The sequence below is a fragment of the Mustela nigripes genome, chromosome 5 (assembly GCF_022355385.1).
Source record: "Mustela nigripes isolate SB6536 chromosome 5, MUSNIG.SB6536, whole genome shotgun sequence".
Taxonomy (NCBI): Eukaryota; Metazoa; Chordata; class Mammalia; order Carnivora; family Mustelidae; genus Mustela; species Mustela nigripes.
The window spans coordinates 123,891,858-123,907,036 of NC_081561.1; the positions used below are offsets into that span (position 1 = coordinate 123,891,858).

The following is a 15,179-nucleotide window of genomic DNA, read 5'->3' on the forward strand; positions in this document are numbered from 1 at the left end:
GAAATTTCAATTATCAAATTTCAATTATCAATTATCAAAAATTAGACATCTCCCCACACAGTCTTGCACTTACAGACACACCTATTTATGTTTTTGTTAATGAAAGGACATTTCTTTTTTATTATGAATCTGATTTTGCAGGAAACAAGTCAATACTAAGATCTGTGTTTAGAGCAGCTTTGATACAGAAGGTTAACTATTTATTCTAGGACTTCCTCAATCTATTTTCCCGTGGTTTCCCAAATCAAAGTGTGCTCATTCCAAATATTTCTCTTTCAGTCAATAAACAATGGAAAAAAGAAGGGAGGAATTCCTAGAACCTACTATGTGCCAGGAACCCTGCTAAGCTGTATTCCATACCTCTTCATTATGCCTCACAATTCCTCCTGATGTAGGTATTCCTTCCCCATCAGTAGTCATGGAAATAGTGAGAGAAAACATTCCAACTCCAGGCTCACCAGTTAGTTAGTCTTGGAGCTGAGACTAAAATTCACATCAGACTTGAAAGTGTTCTGGTTATTGTTGCAATACATTCAACCCTGGTCAGTAGGGCTTATTTAAAAAATTTTTAATGATCACTATCTTGATCTGCTAGGTCTCTCCTGTTATAAACTAACTATTCTTTTTTTTTTTTTTTATAATTTTATTTATTTATTTGACAGAGAGAGATCACAAGTAGGCAGAGAGAGAGAGGAGGAAGCAGGCTCCCCACTGAGCAGAGAGCCCGATGCGGGGCTCGATCCCAGGACCCTGGGATCATGACCTGAGCTGAAGGCAGAGGCTTTAACCCACTGAGCCACCCAGGTGCCCCATAAACTAACTATTCTTAATGTCTTCAACAGTTCAACTCATAGTACTTGTCTCTTTAAAACAGCAATAATCATATTATCTACTCCTAATGAACCAGCTGTCAATTCAAACAAACGAACAAACTCTCTTTAATATTGTCATATGCAAATGGATACTATGCAGCCATCAAAAGAAATGAAATTTTGCCATTTGTGACGACATGGATGGAACTAGAGGGTACTATGGTTAGCAAAATAAGTCAATCAGAGAAAGACAATTATCATATGATCTCCCTGATACGAGGAATTGAGAGGCAAGGTAAGGAGTTTGGGTGGTATGAAAAGAATAAATCAAACAAGGTGGGATCAGGAGGGAGCCAAACCACAACAGACTCTTAATCTCACAAAACAAACTGAGGGTTGCCGGGGGAGGGAGGTAGGGAGAAGGTGGCTGGGTTATGGATATTGGGGAGGGTATGTGCTGTGGTGAATGCTGTGTACTGTGTAAGCCTAACGATTCACAGACCTGTACCCCTGGGGCTAATAATACATTGTATGTTAATAAAAAAAATAAAAATTAAAAAAAATATTGTTGTATGCAACTGACTTAAACCCGAGCGCGGAAATGGATCCCCATTTCATCTTGATTAGTACTGGCCGATCATTGTGACTGTCGAGAGCTTTCAGAATCCTAGGACTGCCATTCAAAGGAGTAACTACTCTGAGGTTTACGTCATCCACAGAGTTGATGCTAGTGAAGCAATGATGAAAAAGAGATGGCAAGCTGAGCCAGACCGCGACATTAGCAGCTGTCATGGGCCAACACTCCCTAGTGCCTTCAGTATGCATATCAGTGTATGAATCAACAGCTTCCAATCCACCTATCTTATTATTCGCTTCCAAATCTATAGGATATCACGTACTTTTTTAAGCGCCTCAATGAATTCCAAATACTGGTCAGTTTAGTCACCTTATTAAAAAATGAAATCAGGTTCGTATGGTCAGACTTGTTTGCTCTCCCTGTGGTTTTCCATGAGCTCAGTTGGATGGTCTTTTTGACATGTCTGGAGTTAATCAATCAAATACTGACCCCAAGTGTTACTGCCAAGGTGTTTTGTAGGTGTGATTAAAGACCATAATCAGTTGACTTTAGGTAAAGGAGATTATCCTAGATAATCTAGGCAGGGCTGATTGAATCAGTTGAAATGCCTTCTCCGGGAAGTGAGGTTTCTCTGAGAAAGAAGAAATACCGCCTGTGGACAGCAGCTTCAGCCTGTGCCTGAGAATTTCAGACTGTTTTTCCTGGTGGCCTGCCCTACTGATTTCAGACTTAGCTAGCCAGCCCTCAAATCACATAGGCCCGTTTCTTACAAAACATCTCTTAATGTATGTCTCCTACTGGTTCTGCTTCTTTGGGTAAACCTTGATAGATACCTTCACAAGCCATCAATAACTACATATACCTAGGAGTAACTCTAACAAGTAGTATATGGTTATGGGGCACCTGGCTGGCTCAGTCAGTAGAGCATGAGACTCCTGATCTAGGATTGTGAGTTCAAAGCCCTATGCTGGGTATAGAGCTTATGTAAAAGTTAAAAAAGTAAAAAAAAAAAGTGGTTCCACTAAGAGATCAAATACCAAATAAATTTACAGGTTTACACACAGCCCTAGTCCAACATATGGCTGGACTTCTGTTCAGATCATGACAAAATAACCTTAAAATTCCTCTGGATGATTTAAAAAAAAAGAGAGAACAATTGGAAAATGGCAATCGCTAAAGTAAGAGCACTGGGCTCTTCACCTAGACTGCAAAACAGCCACCTAAGAAGCAGAGACAACAGTCAAGGAAGTCAAGGAAACTCAAGGAAGATCCAACTGGGAAGGCCGGCCAGGAGCTGGCTTGTTTTGTGAACAGGAGCTTCCCAGCTGCGTGCATTATTGCCATTTACGGTTCCTTAGACGCTTCCCTTCTTTCTCCTTCCTGTTCTTTCAGGGCTACAGTGTCTAGCATTTTATTTGTGATGGCCTGGTGTACCTCTCTGCCATCTTCCTTCCAGAATCTCAGTCTCTAGGGATCATACCCTCTTCTCTAATTCCTCCATAATATGGCAATGATAAATTGGGGGATAAAAAGTATGCAAAGTTAAAAAAAAAAAAAAAAAGATAAAGACCAAGAGGTCTGGAAGACAACAGACTTTCCTTGAGTTCTGCCAGCTCTTCTGTAAGTTTCACTCAGTTATTACTATTATTAAAGCGGACACAGCAATACGAGTTCAGTATACTGGTCTATGGAAGAAATTCTCCTCCTTGTACTTAAAGGAAATTAAGCAATTTGTGTTTTTTGATTTGTTAACTTGCATCATTTAATAACAAGTCTAGCTAATAATTTAAATATATAATGAGAAAGTAATAAAAAGAAAATGAAACTGGCGCTCTCTAGAGGAAGAATGATGGAACTGGAATTTATAATAAAGTGGAGAAAAGTGAAGTTCTTTCCACTATCTCAGACTCACAAAGGAATACTGTGTGGGTAACAGCAGAGTAACAGCTGTCCCTGTTTTTTCCAGATCCCATTCTTCAGAGGTTCAGTTCCATGTCGACTAGACTGGAAACTCAAGCGAACAATTCTTAGGTGCTGGTTTTGCTCCTGTCAAAGAACGTGACAACTGGTGTGGTTCTTGCAACTTCCTTTTGAAATCAAAATGGGTGTATCTTTTTTTTTTTTTTTAACAGAAAAAACCCTACAAGTATCTTTATTAAATGGATATATATGTCACACCTGAATCAATCTGCTGACTTCATCCTTCTGCATCTGGGAATGGCGCTCTACAGTATCTAAGAATGTTGGGAGAAGTTTAAAAATGAAGCAATGCCCGATCAAAAAAAAAATGTATATTTTCTTATCATAATGTAACACAGTGAAGTAATTTAATAATTTAAAATGCACTCAAATTATATAGTTTGAAAATCTGCATCACATTCTCTAAAATATATTTATTTTAACCAGAACAGTGTAATTAGTTTCCTGTCCTTATCCGAGTGCCAGCCTATCTGTGCAGTTTTGGGGTCTGGGTATTCTTAGCACAGTAAATTGTGCAGCTGGAAAGCTTTAGCACTCGATAATGCTGCTGCTATGACCTAGAGGCTCAAAGAGAGCAACATTTAAAATGAGCCACCGCCACAATCTGTAGCTGGCTGGTCCTATGCTTACTCTCATGATGTATAAGGCTCCCAGAAAGCAAAATCAGGCTGTTACTGTGCATGTGGCTCAGTGCTAGGAAACCATCTTATAATTACCTGTTAACCTGACTAATTCTCACGGGTCTCTTCCTTTTGCCTGTGACACTTTGCACCATTACATCTAGACAATTACAGTGCTTTGCAGACCAAAGAGCTAGATTCTCTTTAACTGCAATAATCTTCATCTGCAATAATCAACAGACACGTCCACATTCATATGCAAAGTATATGGTTAACCTCAATTTATGGAGAAAATGCTAAAGCCAACAAAGAGCTTCATTCAATTTTTCCTCATTTTATGCAACAATACTGAAAGAAAAAATATGAACTGAGGGTTCATACGGCTGAATGGAAGGCGGTTTCTTGGGAAATCAATTAAAAGATCAAAATAATTGCTTCTTAATGGAGCTTTCTGGACTATTGCCTGTTTGAAAGATAACTTACCACTGATGCCATTGGATTCCTGCTGTAGGTCACAGTACCAGAGTCGGTTTACTGGATCACATCCCTCCCTTATTGATAATAAGACATAGCGACCATCGTCAGACAACTAGGAAGGAAATAAAAACAGGGCAGGGGGCTGATTAGAAAATCTCTTTTGTGAAACCACTGTTAACTAAAAAATAAAGGTTAACCTCAAATGTCATATGGTTACCCCAAATTTATGACTGGCAAAGAAAGTCAGAAAAAAGATAAACATCAATTTTAATTTATTTTTCTTTTGCATCACAATTTGAAAAAAAAAAAGCATAGTGAAATACTTAAATGGAAAATATCAACAGATATAACTGCATGTCGTGACTCAATATGATTTTTATTTAAATTTATAGTCTAGGCTTTAACTGAGAATACATGCAATCTGCCATTCTAAATATCAATATCCCTGACCCTGAAATTTCATCATGGGTCACATATTTTAATACTTTTGTAAATGAGTAAGAATTAGCAAAACAGGCAGGACACAATAAAGTTCATCGGTGGTGCAACTTGGTGATGTGATGCGGTTTCTACTGAGCAGATCCTTGGGTATCTTTAGTTGCCTCTACAACACGATGTAAAAGACCAAAAGCCTGTGCTTCTGTGGATTTCCTTGGTAGTATTAAACAGGAGAATCTCAGGTAGCAAAAACAATCTTGGTAGACTAATATGACAAACAATATATTATAATTTTGAGTTTCCAAAATGAAATAGAAGTGGTTTCAAACTCTATATAAATGCACACACATATCATTTTGGAATTAACCTTTTTTAATTCAATGTAATTTAAAAAATCAATCCATGTCAACATACGTATATTTAATTTCATTTTTTAATTGCTATGCAGTATTCAGATCTAAAAATATACCAAAATTAATTGATCCTTTTTCCCACGAATAAATGTTTTATTTTTATTTTCTTCCTATTACAAGTAACACGTCACAAAAATTCTGAACATGTTAATCTGCGGCCTTATCTGTATTTCCAGGTCTATAAAGAGAAATGAAATTTTTCAGTGGCAGGATATGCACATATTCAACCTTGTGAGGTGGTGCCAAATTATTTTCCGAAATAGTCATACCAAGTTACATCTGACGTGTCACAGTGAATGACAGTTCCTGTTTTTCCACATCCTACTACAATGGCTAACTTTACCTAGCAACTTGGCTAGACCGCAGTACCCAGATATTTGGTCAAACATTATTCTAGATGTTTCTGTGAAGATGTTTTTTGGATGACACTGACATTTAAATTGGTGGATTCTTAAAGGTGATTACCCTCCATAATGTGAGTACGCCTCATACAACCAGCCCAGAGCGTTAACAGAAAAACAGTGACCATCCCAGGCAAGGAGGAGTTCTGCCAGCAGACCACCCTTAGACTCAAAACTGAAACTCTGGATTTCCAGCCTGCCGATGTACCTTTAAGACCTTTAAGACTTTGGACTTGTAAAGCCTTCACGATTATGTTAGCCAGCTCTATTTATTTATTTATTTTTAAAGGTTTTATTTATTTATTTGACAGACAGAGATCACAAGTAGGCAGAGAGGCAGGCAGAGAGAGAGAGGAGGAAGCAGGCTCCCCGCCGAGCAGAGAGCCTGATGCAGGGCTCAATCCAAGGACCCTGGGATCACGACCTGAGCCGAAGGCAGAGGCTTTAACCCACTGAGCCACCCCGGCGCCCCTAGCCAACTCTTCAAAAATAAATCTCTCTATATATACATACACATAACCTGTTGGTTCTGTTTGTCTTCAGAAGCCTCACACACTTACCAACAAGTGTTACTCTTTTATATGTTCCTTCCATAAATATTTGCTAAGCAGCCATTATGTGCAAGACATTTAAAGATACATTAGTGAACAGATCAGGAAAAAAATGTTCTAATGGAGGAGACACATATGGAATTATGTAGCATATTATAAAATGATGAATGCCATGGAGAACATGAACAGGTGTAGGTAAGGGAGGGGCAGGATGTGGGGCCTGGGGAGGGGAAGAACTGTACTTTTAAATATGGCAGTCGAAAAGGAAAATGCTTTCTTTCCATTGTCTCCTATCTTGCATTGTTTCAGGTGAGAAGTCATTTCCAACTGTTTTCTCACCATGTTTCCTCACTATGTGCTTGCTGCTTTTAAGATTTTTTTATCATCATCTTAGGTTTTATACAAATTAATTAATGGGCTTTGCGGTAGGACCCTGCTTGAGATTTGTCGAGCATTTTGGAACCATGGCTTTGTCTATTTTCTCAAATACATAACACTTTTGACCTTTTCCCCCTCCTATGTATTTTCACATTCCCCCTCACCCCTACTGTAGGACTGCAAATACGCAATGTTAGATCACTTAGCATTGTTCCACAGATGAGGCTGTGTTCATTTTTGGTTTTGTTCTGTCTCTTTTTGGTTTATTTTCAATTGTCCTGTTTCCAAATGCACTGATATTTTTGTAGTATCTAAATTGCTATTAAACCCACGCAGAGACTTTTTCATTTTGGATGGCTTATTTTCACATCTAGAAAAATGTTTAGCTCATTTTTATATTATTTCTTTGTTCATTATATTAACATTTTCTCAAATCCTTTAAAAATTATTTTATAATAGCTTTAAAAAAGTCCCTGTCTGCTAGTTCTACTACCTGTCATTTCTGAGTCTGTTTCACTGGCTACTATTTTTCGTGGCTATAAGTCACATTTTTCTGCTGCTTTATACATCTTGCAACTTTTAAAAATAGGATTCTACACATTTTGAATGTTGTCTAGATTTTCTGACTTGTTTGTTTTGTCTTCCTTTAAAAAGTTTTGAGGCACTTAATTTGTTAGTAGATCAGCTTGATCCAATGGATCAGCTGATCCATTGATCAGCTTGTTTTCAAGCTTTGGTGGGGAACATCTACAGCCCCACTGCAAAGGTGGGCCTTTCTGGGGTTGCTGGTGAAGACCCTCGTGTTCACAAGGTCTTTCCATTTTGGTCAGAAAGTGGCAGCTTCTGACTTGTTAACCCTCTGGTAGTTGTTGGCTTACAGCTCCCTGGTAGTAGTTAGCCTGAATCACGAAGTCTCGTGCTATGCATGTACTACTTAAAGGTCAGCAAGGACACAAAAGGAGACCAAGGCAGAATTCTGGGACTCTTCGTGGTAGTTCCCTGCCTGCAAATTCCAGTGGCTTCAGTCTTCCTGAATTCATTAGATACTAAGGCAGGGAGACCGCAATATTCTGTGGGTTCCTCCGTCCTTGTGCCAGATTCCAGAAAATATCTCCAGAAAGGCGGAAAGATGGGGCCGTCACAGGACTTGCTGCTCTTACAGATGATGGTCCAGCAATGCCTGCTGACTACATCTGCAAAGGACTGCTTGATCTCGAGTGGTTTTCTTGCTGTTGATAGCAGGAGGGCTGCTCTAGGACCAATTACACTGCCAAGGCCAGAGGCAAATTCCTGTCATTATGTTTTCATTCTTTTAACTAATTTTTAATTTTTATTAGATAATTATATCTTTAAGAGTATATTATTGTGCATGCTTGAAATACACAGATATAAGAATTAAGGACATAATTAATATGGAACTAATTTCAAAGACAATACCCATGATTCATAAAAAATGTAACAATGACATATTTCCTTCCATTTCATTACCCAGTAAGGTATTTTTACTGTTTCTGTTCCACCGAAACGTCTATGAACTACCTGCAGCCTTTGGGTCATGCTTCTTCTATGTAGAGGTGAAAGTGTCCAACATTCACTCTAACTTGCTGCACTGCTCTCATCAAGCCCACATGCACTGATTCCTTCCACCAGGGCAATGTGATGGCCCCGAGCTAAAGGTCACCTAGAAGAGAGTGTCTGAGCATGGACTACTTCAGATTTTACTGCCTACCAGCAGCAAGTGCTTAGATTTGCAGGATTTGCAGATTTCCAGCTCTCCAAATGAAAATACCCATTCACTCTCTGTCGACAGGTTCATTTTGGTAGACCACCTGCTGCTAGCCAATCAGATTCTTCTGCATTTATAAATCAATCATAATGCCTACACCTGTCTAAAATGCCCAGCATTTTTAAACACTCGGCAGTGCACAGGATGTTGTAAGGTGAACATCTCCTTCTCAGAAAAAACTGTTCTAAAGAACAGAGATAATCTGTACTTGAGAAACAGCAGTGGGATTCCAAGTAAGTTATAGTTTTACCAAAAATTCTAGAAAATCCCGTTTAATTTGGCTGCTCTTTCCTAGTGACATTTTTCTGTGTTCAGAAGCAGTTTCCCATCACTACACGAATCGCATTTCGCTGTATGGGTCTTTGCCACAAACCACACATAACATTGAATGCCTCCAGTGCGTTCTCTTCCATCTTTTGCCAAGCTCCTCACAGTCTTTCCAGAGATCATCAGTTTTGGAAAAACCTCATATAAATTTCTGATTTCCATTAATCCTTTTCTCCATTCTCATTCTCACTATATTTCCAACTTACCCATCATCATTTTAAGTGGGTCTCGTGCAAATAACGTTAGACTTGACTGAGTTTTTAAAAAATCTGACCTAAGTATCTATATTCCATTTCCATTAATTGTTATTGCCGATATACTGGCTTCCACGTTTTTAACTTCAAGTATTCTATTCACTTTGCTCTCCCCTTCTTTCCTGTTGGTATTGCATTAATAAAAATTTCTTTATGAACACTGTCCCTTCTTTGACTGCTTTGGTGGTTATGTATACCCTATTTCTAAGCTTTTATGTTTTCCTTAAGGTTTTCATATACAAAGTTAATAAACTCATGTCCAGAATTTTAGTTTCACCTTATATTTAATTGATCCTTTGTGAATATTGTCAAGCAATCTTATGATCATAACTTTATCAAATGTAATGAAAAGTAGCCTCATTAATACTTCATAGTTTTGTTTTCTTATCCTTTAAATAAAGATGGAATTTTTATGGCTTAGTGATTAAAGTTATGATATATCGATCATAAATGATGGTTGATTCAGTTGCAGTGACCCAGCTGATGGAAAGACAGGGCAGTAAAACTCACTGCAAGAACACACCAAACCTTTGATGACAGGTGTTGCGAGCACATCTAATGAGTTTTTCTCAGCATTTCTGGCTGGATTAAGTATTGTAGCCGTTTATTTTTAATCGAAGGTAGAAAGCCCCAAGGTACATTACTGTTGGGATGCCAATTCAGTCCGTCTTTTTCACTATAGCTCTCTTCATCACAACCCAGTCACAGTCCATAGTCACCAGGCAAATTTGCTAAACTGGAAACAATTCTCAATTTTCAGATGCTCAAAATCTCAGATTTTGAAATCATTTTTAAGTGTCACTGCTATCCCCAAATACATAGGTTAGAAATACACCTTCTTCCACTAAAATCGTAATAATGTATATTTATTAGCCTTAGCTTCACATTCAGACTATTTAAAGGCAATTTTAAAAATGAATTTTGGAAATCACTGGGAGGAGGAAAGAAAAATACTATTAACGAAGAGGACACTTGCATCTCAACAGAAAAAAAAAAAAAAGGGACTTTTCTAGGACGCCTGGGTGGCTCAGTCGGTTAAGCATCTGCCTCTGATGCAGGTCATGATCCCAGGGTCCTGGGATAAAGCCCCAAATCGGGCTCCCTATTCAGTGGGGAGCCTGCTTCTCCCTCTGCCTGCTGTTCCCCCTATTTGTGCTCTCCTTCTGACAAATAAATAAATAAATGAAATCTTTAAAAAAAATAAGTGACTCTTCTGAAATCCAGATAAAAAGAAAACATAAAAAACTGAGCCAAGGGCCCCATTAGGCCTTCACAAAACACTATAAATTCCTGTTCACAAAATATTATTGTTTTTTCTTTAAATAATATGATATCAACTAGAATAACTGTGTTCTCTGGAAGCAATTAATCTGATTCAAGAGCACAGACTTGTTGCAACATGGGAGTAATACTAATCTGACCAATTATAAAAGACGTAATTCTTAAATCTTTGCTTTTCACAGCTTTCTTCTACTTTAAGTCTATATTGTTTAAACAAATTTTCCTTAAGTCAAATGATCTTATTTCATGAAAATCACATTTTATGTAATTAAGTATTAATTAACAAAAAATTTCTAGGAATTACTATAAACCAAATATTTACATTTGTGGATATTAAATCTAGTAACTCTACTCCAAATACCACCAACAGGGATGAAAGCTATCACTTTTTTTTAAAAGATTTTATTTATTAATTTGAGAGAACACAAGAGAGAGAACATGAGGGTGGAAGCAGAGGGAGAGGGAGAAGCAGGCTCCCCGCCGAGCAGGGAGCCCAATGTGGGGCTCCACCCCAGGACCCTGTGATCAAGACCTGAGCCAAAGGCAGACGCTTAATGACTGAGCCACCCAGGCGCCCCTTAAAGCTATCATTCTTTATTTACTCATAAATAACCATTCTTTACTATTCAGCTTTTCATTATCCATAACCAGGCAAACCTCAGTGGAGAAAAACAAATGAAAAGTCATCCCAGTCACGGCTCCCTCGCTTCTGGGGTGGGGAGGGGGAGCTGGAGACAACTATGGTTACCATAGTGGCTGGTTTTAACAGGACATGATTTAACTTATGCCATCAAACACAGTTGGCCACTATTCAGGGAATCTGAGCTAAGGCCATTTATTCCACCAGCGTTTACCAGGAGTTGGCCACTGCTGAACCAGGTTCTGAAACACACAGATCAATAGGACAGGGTCTTTTTTTTTCCCCCCTAAAGATTTTATTTATTTATTTATTGGACAGACAGAGATCACAAGCAGGCAGAGAGGCAGGCAGAGAGAGAGGAGGAAGCAGGCTCCCTGCTGAGCAGATTCTAGGACCCTGGGATCATGACCTGAGCTGAAGGCAATGGCTTTAACCCACTGAGCCACCCAGGACAGGGTCTGGAGGAGCTCATGCTCAGATGCAAGTAAGAGAGGGACTCACACATGCACACAGAGTAGTAACGGCAAGAAGTGCGAAGTATGAAGGGGGTGCAGAGAAGGGCAGCTAACAGGGAGCAGAGGTGGAGGAAGGGTGAGCGCTGAGAAGGCTCCAGGGGAGGGTCCTTACGTGATTTTAAAAGGGAAGTAGAATTTCTTTCAAAACAGTTGCTTGAATTCTGCCTCCTTACAACTGCTACGGTGGTACAGCTATCTGGTCCCCAGAACTGTGCTGACATATACTGGAGCTGCATATGTTCACTCCCAAGGGCACAGACTGCCAATGGACAGCAGCACGTGCAGGGGAGACTGCGGTCGGCTACGCGCCGGGAGCAGCCAGTGCTGGGGTCCTCAGGCTGTCCTCAGGTTGGAGAGGACCGCCTCTCCCAAGGTCACAGATCCTTCTGGGTTCTTCCCCCATGTAATGACTGATGAACTCAAGGACATAAAGCCCCAGTCAGGAAAATGCTGAAGGTGAATGCAGCTCGAGAGCTCCCTGAAGGACTGGCCGAGGTCGTCCTAATGACTGCATTACAGCTCACCTCCTTCCTCTCTGCCCTCGCCCCCCAGCACAGGCTTTGAAAGCACGCCCATTCAACTTCTGGTCCGCGTGCCAAGGAACCTGACCTGTAACAGCATGCAAGGCAATCACAACATCTCGTACACAGGCAGTGTGTAACCTAGCAAAGCCCACAACTACTCAGCCTCCTGGGCAGGCCCAACAAACAATGCACTTCTCCCAGGGCATCAGCTAGAAATGAAACCAGAGTCAGCATGTGCAGAACGAGATTTCAACCCGACTGCTGATAAGGTGCTTACGTAAAAGAATGTGGCTCAGGACTATGAGTCGGCTGGGAATTCTCAGCCTGACCTATTCAGTTTTCAAGGCCTGACTGAGGAAAATTCCCCCAAAGGGAGGCTGGACGAGTGTGGAAAGAAGTGCTCCCCTCTAATCTTTTGCTTTCTCGGCTTGGCGTGTTTTGTGCTACTGGAGAAAACTGCTGTAAGTGTTGGCTTCTGTTTTGAAGAGGGGACCCAGTAATGGCTGTCACATTCATTGACACTTATCAAATGGCATAAGGTGTGGGATTATCAGACTTCATACTTTCATTAAAGAAGCCACATTAATTACCAAGAAGTTTTACTTGTGTGTATTGTGGCACTAGGCTACACTGAGGTAATAATATAAGGAAACCCTTGACAGACATCATTCATGCTGTAAAATGGAGTATGTATTTCGTTCTGTATTCTGTTAGGCTCACATATGCTGCTTCAACAAACACAAAATTCACATGAATCAGCACATTCAGGATATAACCTCTACAAATCCAGGAGTCATAACACCACAGAATTTTTAAAAGATAAACAGCAACTGGAATATACCTGAGGGGAATCTAGTCCCAAGTAATGTTTTTATCAAATGTCTTCAGTTAATGCCTCACCCAGGTGTGACAGTGACCCATTCAGACCTGGGTCTGGATCATAGCTGCTCCATATTTACAAGATGTATCAGCTTTACCAACTATTCTTTGTGGTTTTTTTAAAGTTTTTATTTATTTATTTGACAGAGACACAGTAGGCAGATAGGCAGGCAGAGAGACAGGAAGGGAAGCAGGCTCCCCACTGAGCAGAGAAGCCCAACTCTGGGCTCCATCCCTGAGATCATGACCTGACGAAGGCAGAGGCTTTAACCCACTGAGCCACCCAGATGCCCCCATGCTTTTTTTTAAATGAATTTACAGAAATGAGTGTGAAATACAATAAGACAATACTAGCAGTTTTTCTGGAAAATGGGATCTTTATAGTTTATTTTAAACGGGGCATCTGGGTGGCTCAGTGGGTTAAACCCTCTGCCTTCAGCTCGGTTCATGGTCTCAGGGTCCTGGGATCAAGCCCTGCATCACAATCTCTGCTCAGTGGGAAGCCTGCTTCCTCCTCTCTCTGCCTGACTCTCTGCCTACTTGTGATCTCTGTCAAACAAATAAATAAAATCTTTAAAAAAACACAAACCAAAAAACCACAATAAACCTATGTTATTATTATTACTAGCACATAAAACTTTTAAATTCACTGAATTTGGCTATTCTCAGTCTCCATACTACACAATAAGAACAGCTGGGCCTTCTACATGACTGGAATCAACTAAGTTTTCTTTACGCATCTCATGTTAAGAGAAAATGAACAAAGATCACTAAATGTTGTAAACTCCCAATCATTTGTCTACAAGGTATTTTTTTTCTTTTTTAAGATTTTACTTATTTATTGGAGAGACAGAGTGAGAGACAGTGGGGTAAAGGGCAGAGGGAGAAGCACGCTCCCTGCTGAGCAGGGAGCCCGATGTGGGGACTCGATCCCAGAACCCTGGGATCATTACTCCAACCGAAGGCAGACGCTTAACTGAGGGACTGTTAAGCCTCTGAGCCACCCAGGCACCCCTAACAAAGGTGTTTTTCAAAACAACAAAGACACATAGCTAATATTTGTGTGTGTGTGTATAATATGTGGACTTGTATCAAACATATTTTCTTTTTTAAAAAAAGATTTCATTTATTTGACAGAGAGAGAGAGAGAAGGCGGCTCCTTGCTGAGCAGGGAACCCAACAGAGGGCTGGATCCCAGGACCCTGGGATCGTGACCTGAGCCAAAGGCAGAGGCTTAACCAACAGAGCTACTCAGGTGTCCCAAACACATTATAAGCTATTTTATGCAAGAGGTACTGAACTCCCGCCATGTGGTCTTGTGTTAACCAAACCTCTACAGACATGAAATTCTTTGGTATATATAATTTCCACTTAGAATCTAACAAGAAGTGAAGTTTGTTTGTTTTTTTCCCCCCCATAATTTGAATCTACACACACTTTTTCAAATTGATGAAAGTATTCCTTTTAAATATTAGGACAAAAGAATTGTATATATATATATATATATTTTAAAAATATCCTAAAAAGCAGTGAGGTTTAAAATGGTCTGGAACATTGACAAAAGAAATAAAATGGATTTTAATAGCTTTGGGAGTTAATCATGTGCCTCTCAGAGCAGGAAACTTTATGTTTTATTTTATAGTCTCTTTTGGATTCCTTTCACAATAGTAGTGAATCCTAACATTATCTCTTTAATATTAAGTATGTTTCCAGAACTTAGCTGAGGACAACTTTTAAAGGTCAAACTAATCATTACAATGACGGTGCCTCGCTTAGGCGACTCACGATGGATGTGTACAACTACAGGAGAGCTGAGGTACCCCAGGACAGGGGCAGTCACAGGCTCCTGTGACCTGGATTAACACAAACATCCCAACAGGGAGTCATTCAGTCAGAGCACTTTCCCAGCACACTGTGGTCCCACAGCAATGCGGGAGAACAGAAACCAACCCAAAGCCCGTATGAGGTGTTCCTCAGTATGCCAGAAACAGATCTGACAGAAAATTTTAGGGGGTAAAACAAACAAACAAACAAACAAACAAACAAAAACCCGCACTCAAACTAAGATGAGTAACTAGGTCTTGACCGGACAGAGCTGCCATTGCTGTTTGCGGGCAGAGCAGCTGGGTTGTTTGAGAATCCACTGTTTGTTTTCTTTTCTCCCTCACTGACCAAGGGGGTGAGGTGAGAAGCGACTGATCTGCAAATCCAACCCTCTACCCTGAAACCCATCTCTCCCCCAGCTGTCCCTGCTGCTAGCTTGAACTCTCAGCCGGGTCTGGGGCGGCTTCTGGCCTTCCCGTCCCCACGAAGCGCTGGATGTTCC

At 40.1% G+C, this 15,179-nt stretch overlaps 1 protein-coding gene across 1 annotated transcript in view; it reads right to left on the reverse strand.

Moving 5' to 3' along the window:
- Positions 1-15,179, reverse strand: part of PREP (prolyl endopeptidase) — a 114,572-nt gene that overhangs the window by 60,567 nt on the left and 38,826 nt on the right. The window contains exon 7 of the mRNA XM_059401124.1: positions 4,473-4,578. Within this exon, the coding sequence (XP_059257107.1) occupies positions 4,473-4,578 (106 nt within the window). The remainder of the gene's footprint in view (positions 1-4,472; positions 4,579-15,179) is intronic.